The sequence below is a fragment of the Pezoporus wallicus genome, unplaced genomic scaffold, assembly GCF_028554395.1.
Source record: "Pezoporus wallicus isolate ANWC-B61680 ecotype Strahan unplaced genomic scaffold, APGP_CSIRO_Pwel_v1 contig_818, whole genome shotgun sequence".
Classification (NCBI taxonomy): domain Eukaryota; kingdom Metazoa; phylum Chordata; class Aves; order Psittaciformes; family Psittacidae; genus Pezoporus; species Pezoporus wallicus.
In genome coordinates, this window is record NW_026636248.1 from 5,310,088 (window position 1) to 5,331,763 (window position 21,676).

The window sequence follows — 21,676 nt, forward strand, 5'->3', positions numbered from 1 at the left end:
TGTTGTTACCACCATTACCCCTATTCCTACTCCTACTCCTATTACTATTACTATTAGTCTGGAATAACTGTTAACAGCTTGTGTTTACTATAGAAACATTTAATTATGTTTTAAAGCTTGGTGAACTGCCTTCTCAGCATCCTGTAGCAATCTAATTTAAATTCTTTATGTAATAAAATGGTCTAATTGTGGATCCCATGCAAAAGTATGTCCTCTTACCAGCTTTAAATTTCCTGTCTTTCCTTATGTAATTGAAATCCTTCTATTTCTTTCGTGTTGAGGACCAGAAGTGCTGAATTTCTGTCCCTACATTCTCTCTCCCTGTCACTCATTCACTCCTTGTTCAATTAGTTGCTTACTTATTAATATGGCTAGTTCCAGTGCCCTCCCTGTTTAAAAGTTTTTCTCTATTCTTATAGTCTTGTTGCTCCACTCTGATCCCGGTCAAATAGTGCAGAAAATTCAAATACAACTTTCTGGAAAGATTTCTTAATTCTCATCAATTTTAATTAAATTATTATCAATGCCATAATGATTACTGAATAATATTAACATTTTAGAAAAGGGATCAGGAATTGAACTTCCTCTGTCTTCATTCATATTTTAGCTTTGTAATGTATTACGTGGCCCACGGCTTTCAGTGCTTGGTACCTACTTAACTTAAGACTACAGGAGATTCCCCCTGTGGAACTCAGTCTGTTTATTTAGGTGTCTACTCATGTGTTTAGGAATCTCACTTGAAAGTGTATTTTTTGAACATTCAGGGAAATGTGATACATTACAGTGAGAATGAGAAAGAACTTTCTTGGGCAATACAGTTCTGATAGTTATTTGCCCAACCAAAAGCCCACTGTTTTTATTAAAACTTAAGCAAGTAGATACAAAGATAGTAACTCTTATTCTGACTGTTGAAAATATCTTACCTTCTGTTAAGGACCCTTGACTTACAGAGTTTCTGCTTCTTTACTTTCAAATGTTCTGAAGTTCTGCAGATGTCTGTAAGAAATTGAGGAAGCTCAGAAGCTGAAAGGTCAGATGGGAGGGGAATAGTGGCTTTTAGGCACACTCTGGCCAATGCTTAGTTTTAAGAAGCCAGCCTCCTGGTGAAAGAGAAGCTCGGCTACAGAATGGAGGGTCAGATCACACTTCTCTGGCAGAAAATGCGATTCTTTGCAACTGAAGATGGCTTTTGCTACCAGTCAGAATGAGACTGGAGAGATAAATAACCCCAGTTATCTCCAGGAATGCAGTTGTGAGGAACATGAACACAGCAAACTTCTTAGTTGCAGCCAAAACAATGGATGTCATGAGACACGGGATGAGCTTTTCTTACCAGTAAGTAAGAGAGACTGTTTGGGAACTAACATCATTTGGCTAGATAGAAAACTCTGGGTCTGAGACAAGGCTAATGGTTTTGACTCAGTTATTCCCTGCTTCACATGCAAGCCTGATGAGGCAGTGAGATCTATGCCAGTTCTGAGTGTCACCAGTAAAGACTGTTCAAGAAGGCGTTTTAGTTTGTTAGATAGAGAGTGAGGAAACCTTCAGGGGAAATGAGAGGCTAGAAAATGGAGAGGACCAGAACAGAAGTAGATCCTACAAATAAGCCAGAAGTTATGAGGATCTGGGGAACATATTAGTCAGATATGCCTATTAAAGACATCTGTATATATGGCAGCATCTTGTGAATTCAGAGAACATGATGCCAATTACGACCATCAGAGAGTCGTAATTTTGGTAAATGCATAACAGGGAATTCAATAAAACTGGGAAGGTATCAGAAAAAGGAGTTGAATAAGTGTAAGTATTTAGACAAATGTAACAAGCTTAAAAGCAAAAGAAAAACAGAGTATTTTGCTGTGCAGGATGATTTCAATAATAATGGGCGGTAGGGAAATGTAATGAGACAACAGAAACTATTCAACGAAGAAGGACTGGCCACAGAGGCAGGGGAGATACCACTGTACAGAAGAATAACGTGAACATTATTTAGCTGAACTTTAAGTGGGAAAGACTATGAAACTGAATCTCTGAAGACAAATAAATAAATACTAAAGTAGAAATTCCAAAGCATTTTAACAACTTCCAGAAAATAAAGACATTAGCAGATCTTTGGTGCTAATATCCAGATTAAGAAGTGGAAATGGATTGAGCAGTGTCGAACTCAAAAAAACTATTAACAAAATAGTCATAATAGGGACTTTGGATACTCCCCTGTGCTTGGCCAAATAGATCGGGAGGCACACAGGTTAGAGGAGAAATTTCTTGACACTTGATGCTACAGCATCTTGGAAAAGTGACACACAAAAGGAAGAAACTAGTCTTAACTCATGTATTAATCACAAACTGATTGTAGCTCATTCACTGACTCTTTAATGTCTAGGTGGGTAGGCCACAAGGCTAACTCAATACAGCAGCTCCTGTGTTCACAGGTCATACCTTTTATCTTTTCGAGGGGTTGCTGTTTCATTTTCTTGAAAAACTGTAATATAAGTGCATATTTTAATATCTAAGAAATTCAACAAAGAGCAACTTCATGTTTCTTCTCCTAAATCTACCCTTAAAATTTGGCCAGAGGTGAAGTACTAAACACAACTTTATGAGCTGCTTTTCCTCCCAGGAGTGTGAAAGCTTTCAGAGAGCTTCTCATGTGGCTCACCAGGTACCAGCTTCTTGATAAAGCACATAGACACCACACACTTTCCACATATTAGGATTCATTGAACAGGATTCATTGAACTATAGCTGCACATTGCTCAGGTATCTCCACTTTCCAAGCACGGTTTTGTGTTGGCTCCACAGCAAACCAGACATAACTGGTGTTTGTACTAAGTCTTGTTTCAAACGCTCCTACCTAACCCTGCTTGCTTCTAGAGGAACACCACCTCATCTTAGGTTTATTTGAGACACAAACTGGGTATTATAGCCTCATCGAATGCTAGGCAGGGCTGGTCTTCACTGCAAGCTACCACTGTGTCACAACACAACCTTGAAGAGTCCCCTTGGCACAATGCCCACAGTGACTTGGCAATTGCATCCACCTAGGCTGCACTCAGCATTGTGGCAGCCAGCTGCAGTTAAAACCTGCTGGGACCACAGCTCAAGAATGATTAGCTGGCATGATGACAATCACGTATTTGTCTCCACTAACTTCAACTTAACAGACAGGAATAAGCAATATGCCAGCAAGGAAAGGCATAACTTGTGTACACACTGTGCAAGGTAGTTCTGAATGTGTGAATAGTGATAACAAAAGTAATGAATGAGGGAAGGTTGCACACCCATAGAGAGAAGGAATCACAACAAGGAATAGCTGAAGAACAGGGTCAGGCAGGCGTGAGAAGAGACTCATTAACCCTCCCATGGTTGCTACCTACATAGGAAGGCCATTTGGATGGGACAGAAAAAGAATGCAAAGGAGCAGTGTATTTTTTTCAATCAAAAGCCATCTGTAACCTATGCTGAAAATTACTTCTTTCTTCACTTCAAGCATATTAACAGTTGAATATATGATGGTATTACTGTTGACACTGAGGACATCGGGCTTTAATGAATCAATAGATTTGTTTCATCTTTAACTAATTTGAACCTTTAATCCTCTTGCTTGTGCAAATTCTTCCTTCAGGTCAAAGCATTAAATAAGCTCAAGAAGTAAATAAGGAAATAAATACCAGAATCCCCGTGGGGAACATTTAAATTAAAGTTTTCTAATAGTCAAATCAACTTAATGCTGTGATCACAGACTTCAGCTTCTTTCCCTTCCTTCCAGCTCTATGGTTGAAGCTGTGGGAATAAATAGCCAAAAAAAAGGGATGGCCTTTAGTTTTCTTTTAGTGTATTGATGCTTGTTTTGTGTTTGTTTTGTTTTGTTTTTAACTGCTGTCTATATAGGCATGCAGGAACTTCTAAAACACAAATTTGTAAAAATCAAACACATTTTAGCCCAAAATAGCATTCCGCTGTACACCCATGTTGGCTATGCATTTGACTTTTTCAATGGATATAAATTATACTGCTGCAAACCCTTCTGTAGACAAAATCTTGCTGATATAACTGTTTTCCACCACCACAACGTATTTCAGTTAATGAGTCAGAATACGCTTTGATATGATACCAAAATATGGTATAAATGGTTCCTCCTGGGGGGAGGATTGCCACTTACTGTTAAAGCACAGATAAGTTCTGATCTTTTTCTTTTCTCTTTCTTGGGCTTTAATCAGTCAAGCCCATATCTAGTATTTCTCATTCAGAAATAATACAGCTTCTTTTCAACACCTTTTTGACTTTTGTTCCCTGCCTGTGGCCTTGCTTTGATTGTATGGTCATCAGAAAAGAGCGTATCTAAAATCTTCTTGAAAGCAGAAGTTCTGTTTCAAGCAACAACAACTGCAAGATCAAACGCCTCAAATCTTAAAGAAAACTGACTTGAAAGTTTGAAACTAACAAATGGTTTGTAGTTGGCTAAGACACTTGTATTTAATATTGAGGAAGCGATGACTTTCTGGCCTCCAGTGGAGCATCTTCTAGACAGACAGGCACACAAGAAAATGAAGTCTTAATGCCGTGAGCTTCTTGAGAATGCTACAATAACATTCTGGCAGGCTGGGCTCCTTTGGCTCTTGTACTCACTGCAATTTGAATGTCTCTTTTGGTTTAGTGTGATGCTTGGCAGGTTTCCCAACTTTGCATTATCTGGGAAAAGAAAACAAGTGAAGCTGGTACGTTCAAGGAGCCTTTGAAGAAGCTTCTTCACAGTTTGCTCATAGCAAAACTGTTGGCTGCATGTAGGAGAAGTGTTAGGAGTGCAGCTTAGACAGCTAGCTTGAAAAGGGTTTAACTGAATTGCATCCAGGCACCAAGATGCTCAGATACCACAGCAATGTGTGTGGTATAAGAACCTAGATAGAAGAAGATTAGATACCAAAACAGACAGAATTTTGCATGTGATTTCCTGGGTTTGTTTAAACTTATAGCAGCAACAGTTGATTATAGGAGGTTCTGAAGGCTGCTTTCATGGGTGGGTTATGTCACTTATGCATTAGGTTCCAGCCATAAATTGCTGGAAGAGAGAATTGCTGGAAAGAATTCCCTGTGGCAGGAAGCCCCTATTCATAAAAAGCTGATGGAAACCATCCCTCTGCCTTCCCACTCAGGGGAAGAAGCAGCAGATATCAGTGAAGAAAGACCTGGGGGTGAATGCTTGTAGCATGATGACAGCAATGGCAAAATTCCCATGAAAAAAGCATCAAAATGGGCAGGGGTCATCACCCAGAGAGACCCAGGAAGTCATTGCAGACAGGAGTTATTTGTGGTCATCCTCTAGATGATTGCTGTACCTACTTCCAGATTTAGTCGTTCTTCTTCTACAACATGTGAATCCCTTAGCTCTTGTAATCCATCCTCTGGCTTTTAAGAAAGGGTAGGTCTTTAATTGCAGATTAATGCTTTAATGAAATTCTTGAGACTACTTTGAAGTGACTGGGCAAGAGAGACTGGCCCTTCAGCAGCAGCTGCTGGCACAAGAGTCACAGCACACATTGCTGTACAGGGAAGGCAGTGCTGTAAGACTCTGTGCACAGCCAGATCCATAGTTTTTTCTCCAGTAATGCCACAGGGCACATCTGCACGGCACAGCACGGCACTGCACAGGGATACTTGAAGTGTCCCTGAACAGTGGTCACACTGATTTCACAGCAGGAATAATTAGCCCACCTGGAGTAGGATTCTAATATACCTATAAGTGGTTGACAGCCCTATACCTGGCTGTTCAGTGCAAAGTCAACTTTCTCTTCCTCTCCATAGAACCGCATTCTGCTGTGTGGACCCACCTGCACTGAGAAGTATTGAAAATAGTAAATTATGAAGTTTAGGAGCTTACATAAATTTTGATCTGCAGTTTTCAATCTGCAGGGTCTTATTTATTTGAGAAAGTGGGAAAGCTTTCAAAACTGATTTCATAGGTAATGCATTTATTTTTTTTTTCTTGGCTGATATTCCAAGTTTTGTTTTTATTATTTCCTTTGAATATCTGAAATTTTGCATGAATTTCTACTTACTTGGAAACACCAACACATGAAGTAATTACCAGTCTCTCCTGCCTAAGTTAACAGCCTTATCCTTCCTCATGCTGTTAGTTCAAGGTCACAATGATAGATTTAAATCCTTTGTGAATTTTCATCTGACTTGCTGCCCACAGAAAGTGTTCATTAAAAGATCCAATTTCCATTGGCATTCTCCCTTTAAAAGGATGTCAACAGGAAACAGAAATGCTCAGGCCTTTGTGAATGATCTGCAAGGACATGCAGGCTTATTAAAAAAAAAAAGAAGCAGCAGTTATCCAAATCCTTTAGTTTCTGCTTTGAATGACTGGCCATAGGAATGCAGGCTAAGCTGTATTTCAGCTGTTCCCAAAACTGTGTACGTGTAACTTGTTGACAGTGATAGGTACATCAGGCTCCAGTGACAGCTATGTGACCACTCTGCTGATCATTCTCCTGTAGCAGAACCAGCCTCTGCCTCATCTCAAGAACACCAGGCACAAAAGAAAACAGACATCTGTTTTTTTCAGAGGACTTGCACTGGTAGCTCCTGCTCTTTACTGAAAAAATAAAGAGAGATCCTGGTCACCTCAGCTCTCACCCTGTGCTCCCAGCAGCCAATAGGTTGTAAGGAACTGCACGACTTGCTCCAGCAACTGATGTGAACATCTGATAGCTGGGAGAGCTGAGACAGGACATGTAGGAGATTCGATTGATGGGAGCAAAACTCAATACCCGGAACACCAGCTGACTTCATTGGGAACTACCCATCACCACCAAAAGGAAAGAAAAGCCCATCACAGCCTTTAAGTATCAGTGCTATATTTTTAACATCTTACCGGTGTCCAAGGTATATGTCTTTCACAGTAAAAATTACTTGGAGTGCACTGTGAATTCACAGACACAGATCAGTGCTGAACATCTGGTTAAAATAAATTACAGTCTTGTTTTGCAAATAAAAGTTCCTAGGGTCTACATGACAAAGTCTGGCCAGCATAACTATCTCATGGGGAAAAAATCACATCCCTAGTCTACAAAGATAACTATTTTGGCATTATTCCCTTCCCCACTATGTAGACTTACGTAGACTTACACCAAAGAGTCGTCCTTTTGCTAGTATAACTCGCACTGTTTGGGAGGTACTTCAACCATGCTGGCACACTCCTGAAGCTGGTATAAGCCATGTGTCCATCAAGGGATTTGGCCAGAACAGTGACACCAGCAAAGCCCCTGAAGAACAGAATAATCCTTTTTCTCCTGCTTTACTAGACTCTAACATTTTTCAGTTTAAACTTTCCTGCTAAAAGGAAACACAGAATTTGTGCTGTGTCTTGTATCATTTCTTTTTACAGGGGAATTAAATTATACATAAGGGTAGGAGGTATGTTGCTTTCAGACATCCCAGTGGTACTTGCTTTTGGATGGGAGAAGATGCCACTTCTGTAGGATGCCTGTTGTTTCTTTTGGTATTGGTTTTGAAGGTGGAGGGGCAGAGGTGGTTTGCATTTTATTAAGTCTTCTTACTTTGGGTTTATGTGGTGGCACTTGAACAAATCTAAGGTCATAGTTAATGGATTACAACTGTGTATGCAAATGAATTTGAGCTGTTTTGAATAACAAAACAAAGTCCTTCCAAAGTCTTTGTGAATTGTATTCTTTGTATTCTTACATTATGACTCTTCCTTGTTTTTTCATATGGTCTCTGTTAGCTTTTACCTGATAACATTTGCCAAAGGACTTTCTGGGTGAACCCAAAAATTCAAGATTTACCAGCCAACCTTAACCTATGAGCCCCCAGAAGGCAAGGCTACTCATGAAACTACCTTGGCTTTAAAGTAGGATCCAGCTTATTGTGGCAACAGGCAATTTTTGGCTGTCCTATTTAGACAATTCATTTTGTCTAAATTCCCACTTGCCTCAGTCTGTGCAGACTCTCATCATTCCTTTTCCCACTCCTTCACCGTTCATTTGTCTTTTGGGTCTTGTGCTTTTGTGCAAGTGGTGAACAGGACAGAAAGGACAAGAAGGAGGAGTGGAGGGGAGGCATCCAAACCACAATCAATCTCTTCCAAACAGATGCAGACCGGGAGCTTCCCCTTATTTTAATTTCCCATTATCACTTAGCTGTGAAAGGATGAAAACAGGGAGCAAGCCACCAAGAGGCCACGTCTCATGTGTCCGCTGTGTTGGAAGGGGGGCACATGCAGCTTGCTCTGTCAGGCTGCTTGACTGCCAGGACATGTCTGCCTCCTCTAGAGCTAATCACAAAATCATAGAACGGTTTGAGTTGGAAAGGACCTTAACACCATCTATTTCCAACCCCCTGCCATGGGCAGGCACTGCTCACACTAGATCATATCACCCAAGACTCTGTCAACCTGGCCTTGAACACTACTGACACCATTCCCAGTGGATTACGGCACTCAAGGGCTGATTTAGGAAATGGCAAGAGAAAGCAACGACCAAAAAATGCTGCCTCTTCTCTGCCTCAAATAAGGCTTTTACAGGTGAGCAGAAGTGGTTTGGGCTGCTAATGAGGTGTAGGCTGCCAAAGAAAACATATGCGCAAATTCATATTTTCCAGGTGGCTGCTGGTAGAAGTGTAACTGTCCATTGAAGTTACAGCACGAGCTTTTTTTGCACTTACTCATTAAATTGCAGATTTATCATGAGGTTACTTTATCATAGTCTTAGCTGTGTTGTCTCATCATCATCTCTGTAAATCAGGTGATTGTCACAAGATACAGAAATAGACGAGAGCCTGCTTCAAGCCACATGAGGAGTGGGTGGCACATCAGCAGAAGGTGCTGGTGGCTCTGCGTGACCTGCACCAAGGACCGCCAAGACCGCCGCCCCAGCTTTGTGCTACTCTTGCTCAATGCTGAGCACGAGTTAGTCAAGCCAAAGGGATTTGGATCAGAATGGAGTGTTGAGACAACAAACACGGGATCGAGTGTTTCCCTGAGGGATGTTAAAACAAGAAGCAGAAAAATGCATGACTGCTCCCTCGTGGCTCAGCCAATGGGCCAACCTGCTCAGACTGGTTTGATTCTACCCTACTTGTTTGCATGCACACTCTGGCTTTTCTGGCTGGGGCCACCCCAAGCCAGGCCGTCCTCACCAGGCTCACAGCCTTGCTGTCTTGCTTTCCTCTCACTACCTTTGCTGATACCTGTGCCTCCAGCCCAGCACAGCTGGACACACTTGTTGAATAAAACCCTCCATGGCCTCGATGACAAACACTGCCGCAGCGCTTTGAGCATTTCTACAAGCAGCTACTTTCGGTTCCCATTTCTGAGGCGGTTATGTGATTTAACTCTTCTTGCAGCAGCCCGAGAACAGCACAGGCAGCTGGAGCAGGCAGGGAACGTAACGGGGGATGTGTTCACATTTCCCTCTATTACCAGTGTATCTGCTGCAGCCACATCTTCACATTTGGACTTTTAAATTAGGTAGGCTGTTTCCAGTATAAGAGGACTCATACTGGAAGTAAGTTATGAGCAAGATGGAGAATTTAGACAAGATTTTGTGAGGAACATGTATCTGTTGTCATGAAGACCCTTCTTGTCATTGTTTTCATGCTAAAGTCATTCTGAACATTTGGCAAGGGTCCTAATGCATCTAGCTTCTTTTCAGGATGCAGGTGTAAGAGCAATGTTACAGCATGAGATGAGTCCCCACAGCAACTCAGTGACACTTGTTCTGTCCTCCAAAGTGATCCACAAATTGGTGTTTCCCAAGTTTACTGTTGTATGTGAATGAAAACTGTCTAGAACAGCTTTGATAAATGTGAGTAGAACAAGAAGAAGGTAGTCTCAAACTGAATAGTTTTCAGTGCAACTGAGAGTCACGAAAATATGTGCAAGGACACATTTGTTTTCTAGGTAGGATTTACACACAGTTTCTAGCACTCTACCCAAGTAGGGTATACATTGTTTGAACATCAAGGATTTTGTCCAGAAGGCCTTCCCACCTTCTTTCTCTCATTAATGCTAATACCGCTTCCTCAAAAGCAGCACCCCTTTTATACCACCAGCTAGCTGCTGTAGTGACATTACAGGCATTATACTGGTGCCAGAAATACCTCATTTTAGTGTGGGCTTTTCCAGGAATAAGAAAACAAGTCAGCCTCCACTGGGTCTGGGCTTTTGCATATTGCAGAGCCATGTCTAACTGAATTAAGTAGAGACGCCAAGACTAAATTGCTGAAACATTTCTCAGGCTGACTTGGTTTAACAAGAATGTAGCCTAGTCTGAACACGGCATGGGTCTCTATGCAAGCCGAATGATCAACACCTTACAAATCATGTGTTTAAAGAGGTGTCGTGACCATTACCCAGTTTATGCTTCATGGTGCAGAGGTCTGGAGGAAATCTGCTTTCCAGCAGGGTCACTGTCTAGGAGCATGGACAGGAGGAATAGTCATCCCTGTTATTATAACCACTCACATTTATATATTCCTAAGCATATGCATCAGTTTTCACGAACAAACCTAATCATGATTAGTCCTTGCTCCTTCGATGTTTCCATCTGAGTGCCATGTTTAGTCAGCCTTATGCAAATAGTATTTCCACTGATTTCAATGCACAGAGACTTCAGTGTGAGCCTGGCAAGACTAGGATCTGCAGGATATGCCCCCAAGATTACAGGCTCACCCATGCAAGAGTTTATACAAATAGATAGCCAGGACAAGGAACAGAGAAGTTTGGTAAGACCACTGTGATGAGAACCAGTTTTGTCCAAAGTCAGAAGCCATTTCTACCACAGGCAAAAGCGAAGGAGGAAAGGAAATATTTGGGATGAGGATTTGATCAGAGGTGCACATGCTGAAGCCACTCTCCAGGCAGGTTCTGTGCCCGTGGTCAGCAAGGTTTGTGTGGTGACACCTTCTTTTCCTTCCCATTGTAATTCGATAACGTGTACCTGGCATGACTGCCAGCGTGTTGGCACTCCCCAGTGTAAAATGATACCGGCCTCTCTAAAGATACCGACCTCGTGAAAAAACCACACTTTGGCACACCACAATCAAGGCCTGAGCTATCCTGATTTGCATGTACTCATGACTTAGACTTGCGTAAAAGACCCATAAACTCTTTGGGAAAAGAACAGCTACAGATTGCCTACTTTTTGTGTTCCAAGAACTTTTCTCTTTAGCTTCATAATGACATTTTAATGAGGTTTCACTGCATAGAAAACATGGGACGATTTAGCCAGCTCTGTCTTCTCCCTCCTTCCCTCCCCAGGCTCTTTCTGAAATGAGTTACCATTCAGGAACGAAAGCTTTTATGAGGATTTATGTCATTTGTATGCAGGCAAGAGTTTTGGAAGTCATTCAGCTGCTAAACCTTGGCATTGGCGCAAATGCCATTCCCACTCCGGGTAGCAAAGGTGCCTTGTTCAGACCTGTGCAAGTTTCTTCAAAAGTCGGGAGCTAGTGTGTGTTTGTTTGTTTGTTTTGGAGTCACAGAGAGAGCAGCATAAAATAGCTGCAAGGCAATTGCTGTTCAGTAAAATGGAATTCTCACTGGCTCTTCATTCAATACAATGTGGCTCAAGAGGATATCCTGCCAACCCAATGATAACGAGGGAAATAAAGTCACTTCCTCACCAGCTGTTTGATTCAGGTAGAAAAAGGAAGCCTTTACTTCCTCATGTTTGCTCTCCCCACCGCCCCCTCAGTCAGAAAAGCCAGGCTGAAACTGCCTTCTCCCTCCATATCTTCAGCAGGGAGACATCAGATCCGTAATGCTTCGCTGGGCTCAGCCTATGGGAAGTACGTACTTCTCTGTGGACGAGAAGCTATCTATGCCTTGCCTCTCAAGCACGGGTGAAGGCTGAGCTGCAAAAGAACTGAGATGGAACAAACTCGGCTGAGTGCGCAAGCAAAGAATGACCATGTAATTAAAAATGACATTTGCTTCTTGGATCAGAGCTGCCAAATTTGGGCCAGTGAAAGACCAGGATAGTGTGATGCGGATGCTTTGTTTTGAGACTGCCTTGTCTCAGTGCACTATTACTCCTCCAAGGGTAATTTTGCCCTGGGCTCCTTGTAAATCCCAGGAACTCTGGCCAGGAAAATGCTATGTCCTCCCTGCATATAATTCATCAGGCAAGAGGACAGCGAAGGGTGCCCTCAGAGCAATCTTCCTGGCCTGACAATCAAGCCTAGGTAGGCAAAGACAGGCATCTCAGGTGCTTTGGTGCTAAAAGCAGCTTAGGCAGAGCTTCTTTCCCTTCACTACTGCCACTTTCCTTGCTTCTCAGAAACAGTCAGTGTAAAGTTGTATAGTAAACCAGCAATGGACTGATTTGACTTAATAAAAGCTTCTTAAGAAATGACTTTTTAAAAACTTACAGAGCTGAATGAAGAGTTCTTTTCCATATAATTTTAACTGCCCTGATAGAATTTTATATCCAGGATATAACTTTCCATTAAATTTTGAAGGTCTTAAAAGCAAGGCCTGCAACAATTTTCGTTCCAGTTATGTAAGACTTACGTAAGAAAGGTTGACCAAGCCAGAACCTGCCTCGGTCTATTTGCCAAGGGGACCCTTGCTTTCATTATAAAGAGTGCTTTTCAGAGGACATCAAGTGTTTCAAGCAATTTTCCTAATCTTATTTATTTTAGCGGAGATTCTCTTATTTTAAACAGACCGGTTTAGGTGACAAAAATCCAGTGACAAATACATGGGTTTACAGAAGGAGAGAAGAGAGAAACCTTATGAAACAGCTGAGATTCTGTTTAGGGCTCTTTTTGTGCTAAAATAGTTTGCAGCAAGGGGTCATACTTCCCTCCCCCCTCTCCTTGTTTTAGTACATAAAATGGACATGTGTTTATTTAAAACACGTTTGAAACTTAAACAAATAGTGACAGGCTGTTCAAACAAGCTTCGGAAATAGGTCTAATCAGGATGTTTGAGAAGGGGAGGGGGAACCATCATAAAGAGCTACTTGTAATATATAGTGCAGACACCATTAGGTTGGGTTCATGTTATTGTTGTAATACCCTCATGCAGAAAAGTACTGCATGCTGCACAGTTTTTGTTAACATTCCTCTTTTGAGCCGTAGGTTATACCGTACTTTTGCCTTGCCTTCGACTTTTACTGTAACCCTCTGTCCATTTTCATACCCATACCAGGAGCTCTACCAGATCATTAGAAATAGCCTCCCAGACAGACTGGGAGGAATGTTTCTAAACTGGGATAGCAGGGAAGCACAAAATGTGCTCATTTTGGTATTGATACTGTGTATGCGTCAGCTTCCCTGAATATACAGAAGTGAGACCTTCCCACAGAAAGAAACCATGAAAATCTTAATGTTAAAATGTATTCACATGACTCTTGCATTTCCATGGTTTTGGTTTGGTTTTTTTTTTCATTTCCTCTCTTTTCTACCCATAATAATATCACCAACTGTTGAACTTTACCCCTGTTGTATTTTCATAAGGCCTGATCTTGAACTCCCTATACAGACAAAGCTCCTGTGGAAGTCAGTGAGCCTGCACTGGCGACAACAGGATTTAGTACCCAGTCTGTAACATTTTAGGATATTGTGTTACATCATAGCCTTAAGGAGAAATAAAGGCAGCTTTACAAAGAGCCGCACAGCGAACTGTGTATGCTTTTTCAGCTCTGCAACAGTGCAGCAGAATATTAAGGCCAGAGTTTGCAAATGTCTATTTGAAAGATCAGGCAGCTAAGCAAAAGTTGCCAAATTTCCTCTGGAATGAAGAGTTTGTATTAAAACGTTCCTCCACAAAGGTTAAGCTGCTTTCACTCAATAATATATCTTTGGAAACCCAAGTTTGAAAATTATTGCTTTGAGGAAGAAGCACTGAGAAATAGCAGGAGGCAGATGTATTTTCAGGTCAATCTGTTGGCCAAAGCCTATAGCAGTTCTGTTACCGAGTCTTACCTACTGCTATCCACTCTTGCCTACAATGTGCAGCAATATTACTTAATGTAATAACATATTCTGGAAGCAAATACCTATTATTTTCTTGAATCTCACTCAGTGCCTCAGTGAATAGGAGTCAAAATGGCAAAATATTAAAAAACCTTACACGCCCTCTCGTGGTAAAACCACAAACTCTCTTATTCTGACAACGGGAGATGGCAAATGACGGAGGCGAGTTCAGCTACACAATTTATGGCAAATTAACTTGGCTGGAAGGTTTGTATTAATAATAGAGACCTTTCTCTCCTTAATTCATGGTGGAAACCATAACACAGATGCATTTTTAGAAGGCACGTTACCTCCTAGCATAGCAACATTACAAAACAAGGTCGTAAAGGTAGAGAAGGAGAGCCCCACATTAGATGGCTCTTTAATGGGTTTATCTCAGTAGTTTGGGGGCACAATAAAAGAGTTGCCTTAAACGATGCTATCAGTTCTGTCACATTTTAAAAGCCATTCAGCCTTGATATTTGCTGCTTTCATGCCACTCAGTATGATTTATCTATGTCTCAGGAATGCTCTGAAGCTTCATGTTAATTAGGAATTACAGCCTGAAAGAAAGGCTTTACGTGCAGAATATCACCAGTCTCATCACTAGTCCGATCAAATCCCACCGTATTTGTGCGTCACAAAAACTTTATCTTTGCTACTTAAACAGCATTTCCATTTGGTGCCTACACATACCTCCAGGCTTTCACACAGCATCTTTACAAAACAGCTGTCCATACATGGAGGACTGCAGCTCAAAGAAGAAACCCAGGGTAGTTTGGGCTGGGCTGAGGGAGATGACTCCCCCTACACCTCACGAAACGTGATTTGTGGTCAGCCATGAGACATGGCATCACTGTATGCTTCTCCTCCTCTTCCTCTACCTGATTGTCTTGGCTGGAGGGCAAGTCAGACTGACAAGACAATCCCATGGCAAGACAATTCTTGCTCAGGACTGTCATACCAGCTGGTTGGCCCAATGGACCCTACAGCCAGACCACTGCCACATCCAAGGCATGATTAGCAGAAGCATGGGACCTTTTGGTGACAGCTGTGAAAGACCATGAGGGGTGTAACACAAGCCTAACAGCTTTAGTTCATATGGAAGAAACATCTGTGGGTGCTACATGCAGTCTTCTGAGCACATCACAAGAAAACCAAATAAATGCTGCCTTATTTTCAGCAAAGCCAACCAGCAATATAGATGCCCCATGTCCAGTGGAAATTAAAGGTTTGGAAAATGAAGGTCTATTTACCTCCTTTGTGCATGTTTGTAAATACAACATTCAGGAGCCAAAATGGTGGTACTTGTATTTAAAAACGCTGCCTCTGTATTTTCTATTAGACTAGGCATGCCTAAAGCAGAAGTCACAACCATAAGTACAGCAATATTTGTAAAGAAATAAGCAGAACTTTGTGACAAGCACTGCACAAACCCATAGCTCCCAAATCACTATTTTAATAGGTTTGGGAGAGGGTGGGGGGTTGCTGGGTGGCATGATTGCTGAGTGACCACTGAGCTTGAAGAAGTTGTTTTCCCTCTCTGGAAAAGTTACTGCAATTCTGATATTCCATTATTTCCCTTTCTAGGATGCCTTCGTGGAGTTGTATGGCAACAATATGAGGCCTTTGTTCGATTTCTCCTGGATCTCTCTGAAGACTATCCTGAGTCTGGTTCTGGTAGGAGCTTGCATCACTCTTGGCGCTTATCTTGGACATAAGTAGAGTCATCCAGTTTATCGTGGATTACAAAAGTCTTTCAGAATAACAAAATAATATTTTTTTTTCTGTAGCACAATGATATTTTATGAGCAAAACAACTTCCCAGCTAAAGATTAAATCAGCTATTACTGCCAAAGGAAATACCATTTATTTTTACATTGCAGGAAAATTATTTATTAAAAGATATTTACATTTTAACCTGCTATTTTCAGAAACTCTGCAAGTTGTATCTGTCATCACATCATGTTGTTATTCTTAACTTTAATGAGCCCCAAAGTCTTTTAGGTTCTCTTTCAATTAATGCAGCTGGCTAGATTATTTTATCTTTGAAGAGCAGATATACTGACAAAGACCTACCTGCTTATACATACGAGGGCAGTTACTTGAGCTGCTAAAGGCTGTGTAATTGTGTGGATTTTCCTTGCATTTTCCGGGTGGCTGGGAGGGATCTGGAAGACAAGGTCAGCGTGAACAAAGCTCTCACCCTGCCCTGCTGGCAAGAACTGACGGAATAATCGATTCAACATGGTACATACGTGGAGTCAGGATGGCAACTTCTTGAAGGACACCTGGTTATCCCTACAGGACAGCAGTCGGAAATACAACTGCCTATGCCTTGTAAACATGCGTTTTCAAGTTACCAGTTGCACCATCGCATCATAATCACAGTACCCTGATACATGTTGACTCAAATAATTTTTTTTTTAACAGAAGTGTGAAGTTAAATCTTTGGGGCTTGTAAAAATTGTGTTCCAATGATTTTCTCAGCAGTAAAACATTTTTTGTGGCTACTGACAGAGAAACATCAGGAGACCTAAAGTGCCTGCTTCAACAGAGCAGAGCTGGAGTCTGAAGACCTGACCTGTGTCCCACTTTAGTGGGCTCGTATCTGCAACTAATCCTGTTTACTTACTGAGTTCCTCCAGGGGTTTGAAACCAATTAGATGTGGTCTCTAAATCCCTGAAAGTTGAAAAAAATCTTAATTTTATTTGGCAAGAAGCAGACCTCAGCTGAGTTACAGATTAGCTCTGACTATCCTTGTTTATCAAACTGGACACCAAAATCAAGTTCATTTTCATAACAGGAAAAGAAAGTGAGCTTTATCCTCCTGCCCCTCGCCCTCAAAATTATTTCATGCTAATCATTTCCTAAGACTGTCTGCAGAAAAGATGATGAAACTCAAAATCCTCTCTCTGGACAGAGAGCCTTTGACACCTCGATCACGCAGGTGCCTACTGTCGTTTCAAGCGAAAATAGGGTGGAGGAAAAGGGGGGCAGTGAAGTCATCTGCTCATGTTACAAAATGCAACTCGAGTAAAATTAATGCAGAGTACTCAGTATACAGTTTTATAAACAGATCTGTGTTCTGAAACCAGATGTGTCAATGCATTTTAAAGTGGGGCTTTCTATGAGCTAGAAGGGGGCCAGGAGTCCCGACAAAGCAGAAGGAAGAGTCTGAAGCATGTCCCAGGGGCTGCTCCAAGGCATGGAAATGTCCAGCTTCAAATGTTTGTCAAGCGCGCCTATTTTTTCTATGAAACTTTTGAAATCTGGGATTTGGGGGTAAAGGCATGTCCAGACATGAAAGGTTGCAAAGCTCTGGATAAAATGTATTATACAATACGTAAGTGCTCTAAGGGTGAAAAAATACAGTGAGTAAACTGTAGATTCAACCTCAAGGTTTCAGCCGAATAACTTTGTGGCATTATATGCAAAATCTCTCCATTAACTTGGGAATGTAATATGTTCAATGTTAAGGCTGTAGTTGATGTTGTGTCTTCAAAGCTGCTTTTTTGTTTGTTTGTTTTTTTAAGAGTTGTACATCTCAGCATTTTTACTGCTATTTAGTTGGGGCACCTACACTTTGTATGAGCAAAGATGGAGCGAGCTTATATTTTGAATTTGAAATTACTTTTGATTTTACAGAAACATAGAAATGTTTCTAAGAACACAAAAATGTGAACTATGCTTTTGATTACAGAAAAACGAAAAATCTCAATCAAACAAAAAGCACCTGCAGTGTTTTCAGAGTGCTTCTGTCAGAAGTGGGCATGCTCATGTAGGGTTCATGTGAAAAATATTTGAAATGGGAACAACTGAATATTGTGAATTGAGTGTGGGCTTTGGTTTTTTTCAGCTTCCAAGCCGAATTTGTCTGCAGCCAGTTTCACAACTGGAACTGGCTGGTATTGAGCTAATGTTTCATTTCACAACCTAGTCTTCGTTTCAATTTGTGCCCATATGCCCGTTAAAGTTCATGAACTATTAGACCTCAAATTGTTTCAATATTGTTTATTTTATTAAAGGTTTACATTGTCAAAAGTAGTAAAAGAGTAACTATCAATTCCAGTGCTGCTATACTACCAGGATAATTTGAATGGGTTTTATTTTTTAATACCTTCCAATGGCAAAAGTTTTTTAAAGCTGCTTTAGAAATAATATGAAGAAGACACATGATACACGTTGAAATAAATACTGAGGATTTTGTGTTCTGTTGTGTCTACTCACTGGACTTCCCAGTGTCTTAGTTAATACCCGGCAAAAAGAAGAGTCGTGATGATGACTGTTGATGATTTTATTTTATTAAAGAGCTAATGGAGTTTTCCCATTCTGACTGCAGAATAGTACAGTATTGTGGCTGCATTAGGTATAATGATAGTTGATAATACATTTATTAAGAAACATATTAGAAAACATTGAATGTATATAAAAGCTTGAACTTCTTTAATAAAATCCTCTCCTCTCACTCCTGCATTTCTTTTGCAATAATTCCTGTCTTTCTTCTTCTCCATCACACTTCCACATAAGATTTTTTTCGCACAAAATGCCTTATAGATTTCCGTGCTCCAAGGCTATGCTTCAGTCAAAGTCCATTCTCTGTCACTATGTATGCACACACAGCTGACCACTCCCAGCATATCCAAGTTGTGACAGTAAAAAATAAAAAAGAGGGACACTTCTGAGGCTGGTTTGATGTCGAAGATCAGAAGACAACAAAGGAAGAGGTCAAAAAGTGGCGGGAAGCAAAGGCATGTCTGAAATATCTCCTGGGTTAAAGAGGACTGCTACCTGGAATTCATTCATCTTTCATCCTTTCCCTTGAAAAAGGATGATATAATGGCAGAATAAAAAATTACAGAGACTCCACAATTTTTCTGTACTATAAAACTTTGTTAATTCTGAAGACAGTCTCTTGCAGAACAGGAAATCCATAGGAATTTAGAATAAATACTTTATTTTTCTGTATTCGATTTATTTGTCATTAATTCTTTTTCACTCCATTTATTAAGAAAATAACGAAGGAAAATATATTGCTTCTGAAAAAAATAATCTGTAAGATCACCTAAGATCTGTTATAGATCAGTAACGTAGGAACAGATGGAAAACAAGGGAAAAAATATTGTGAGTTAAGTATTCTGAAATCGGAGCTGACACAGAGGATGTTTCGTGATGGAACAAGCACTGGATCCACCAAAGGAGTAATGGGGCTGTTAAGGTAACAGAGAATATACAGATGAGGAAAGGGGCTGGCAGATATGGAGCATGACATTGGTATGTAAGAAAATCTAGAGTTTTGTGTGATGCAGGAGTTATTCAAGATAGTCTGAAAATAACTTTTAATTAAAACCAGCTACAAATGTGTGCGCTACACAACTGCAATTACTGAAAATTTTCAATTACAAAATTACATGTAAGCTATTATAAAATTATCCAGTCACTATAAAAGTTTGTTGATTTGCTGTTGTGACTGGGGATTACACAGCCTCAGTAGGGTTGCACTAAAAAGGAACAATTATAGGGAAAAAAAAATGTCTGAAACCAGATGTGCAAGGAAACATGAAGATGATGCAGTTCAAAGAATACAGACCCGGTAACCCAGTACTTGCATGCGTGCGTTCTCCCCATCTGAAGCAGTGGGAGTCAGCTATACATAACGACTGCATGCTTTGACCCTCAAGCATGACACTCTGCTTAGCTGTGCACCTGCACTCCACTCCACAAACCTACATGTCCTATTGATTAAAAGTATAGTGAAGTAGCATGTTTAAAGCCTACAGTTTTTTTTCCTCTCTCTACTTTTAAACAAGCTAGCAAAATGATTCATTTTTATTGAGTTTATGGCTCACTACTATATGAAAAATTAAACATCTTTTGATTTATGAGTATAAAAAATCTGTCTCATTGTGAAAGCCTAGCTTTGTTTTTCATTCCTATCTCTCTTTCAAACAAGGTTAAATACAAGGAAGACAAAAGAGCTAATTTAATCTGTATTTGGTTTAAATCACACTCCTATACTAAGTTAATGCAGCTTCATCACACAATGAAATCTGTTTCAAAAAGTTATACAGCATTAAAAGTTCCACAAAAACCCTGTATATTTTTATAATTTAAATAGCATATTTTTTCTTTTTCTTCTGAATATTTGAATTTTAATTATCACCAGCATAAATGTACATAAGCAGATATTGTTTATCCAGTACCTTTGAATGATGTATGTATGGTAATGTAGTTTGTCAGTTTATCATCATTTAATATGATTATGTTGTTCTTTGTCTTTAAAATGTTATAAGAACATGCTGCCATTAAACTTTCCATGTCTGTCTAGTTAATATTGTGAAAAAATAATAAAGCACACTGTGAGTTACTTGGTTTGCATTTGCATTGTTTAGGATTTGTTGATAAAAAACTACTCAAAACATTTTGTTCGCAATCCCATAAATGAAACGTTTCCTTCCTGATAGTTCTATTGACACGTTCTACTCAACATTGGCCAGTATTCATCAGCCATCCTCAAAGGCCTCCGTGCATGGAGATTCAAGAACCCAGGTTTGATAAGCTGCTGCTGTGTGAAATGCACTCCACAGATTTATCATGTGCCCAAAGGACCCAAGGACAGATCACAACCAGATGTGTCACCCCGTCTGCTTTCACATACATCTGATGTATGGAAGATGTCTGATGTGGAGGGTGCAGCAAGATTCTTCTATTTAATTGCCTAAACTAGTTTTGTCCTTGTAGAAAGAAGGTGGAAAAGCATATTAGCAAATTTCAACAGGAACACAGAAGTATTTTTGTTTCTGCTGAAGGTTTGTCACAGTTGCGATTGCTTTCCAGCAGGTATTTTGCTTCTTGAAGGTCCATATTAACTGGCCCTCAAATCATGGTTGTGGCCTCATAACTTCTGTGGCTTTAGTTCATGTAGAATATAGCTAAATGTGCTCAGATAATGAGTATTTGACTGCTTTAGGAATCTACCCAGCCTCTTGAGTGGGTTCTGCAGCCTAGACTTCGCACTGTGCTGTCACGGATGCACTTGTGAGTACCCGAAGTTAGTAGTTTAATGCCTTTCAAGGACAATTCAGACACGTGCAAAACATCTACCCCTCTGTCTATGTCCTGAAGGACACAGAAGATGGAGGAAGTCAGCCTGAAACCAAAAGAAGAAGCAACAGCAGCGGAACACAGCTAACAGACTCTGGGCTATAGGATCAAACCCTCCAGCAGAGAGCAAGGTTACTAAATCCTTTGCAAGGCAGAAGGTAAGCAAATTTGCAGTTCTGCAAATCCTGCCATTTCCTCACCCTTACTCTGTAAGACTTGAAAAAAAAAGGAAGAAACAACTTGCAGGAATGTAGCTTCAGCACTGTCTTTATCTAACTAAAACCTAACAAAGGAAGATGGGATTGAGTTTCCCTAGGGAAGCAAACCAAGTTCAGCAAACCCAGGTAAACTAGTTCAGTGATTCTCCTCTTTCTGCCCATTCAGATGACTCCAGTTTTTCTAAAAAGCTAACAGATCAGCACCCATGATTAAATGCCGACCTTACCACTGGGACCCAGCACAGTGAACAGATGGGGAGAACAGAAGAGGTCTAGATAAAGACAAACTGAATGTTTGACCTGATAACTAAGGTGGGGTTTGGCTTTCTGAAAATTAGGCAGGAGCACCTTTAAAACTATTTTTTCTGGG

General features: G+C 40.5%; 1 protein-coding gene across 1 annotated transcript in view; it reads left to right on the forward strand.

Annotated features, from left to right (window-relative positions):
• The window catches only part of BCL2 (BCL2 apoptosis regulator), a 97,451-nt gene extending 77,100 nt beyond the window's left edge, over window positions 1-20,351 (forward strand). The window contains exon 2 of the mRNA XM_057399386.1: window positions 15,574-20,351. Coding sequence (XP_057255369.1) covers window positions 15,574-15,708 — 135 coding nt within the window. The 3' untranslated portion in view covers window positions 15,709-20,351. The remainder of the gene's footprint in view (window positions 1-15,573) is intronic.
• Window positions 20,352-21,676: the final 1,325 nt, after the last annotated feature.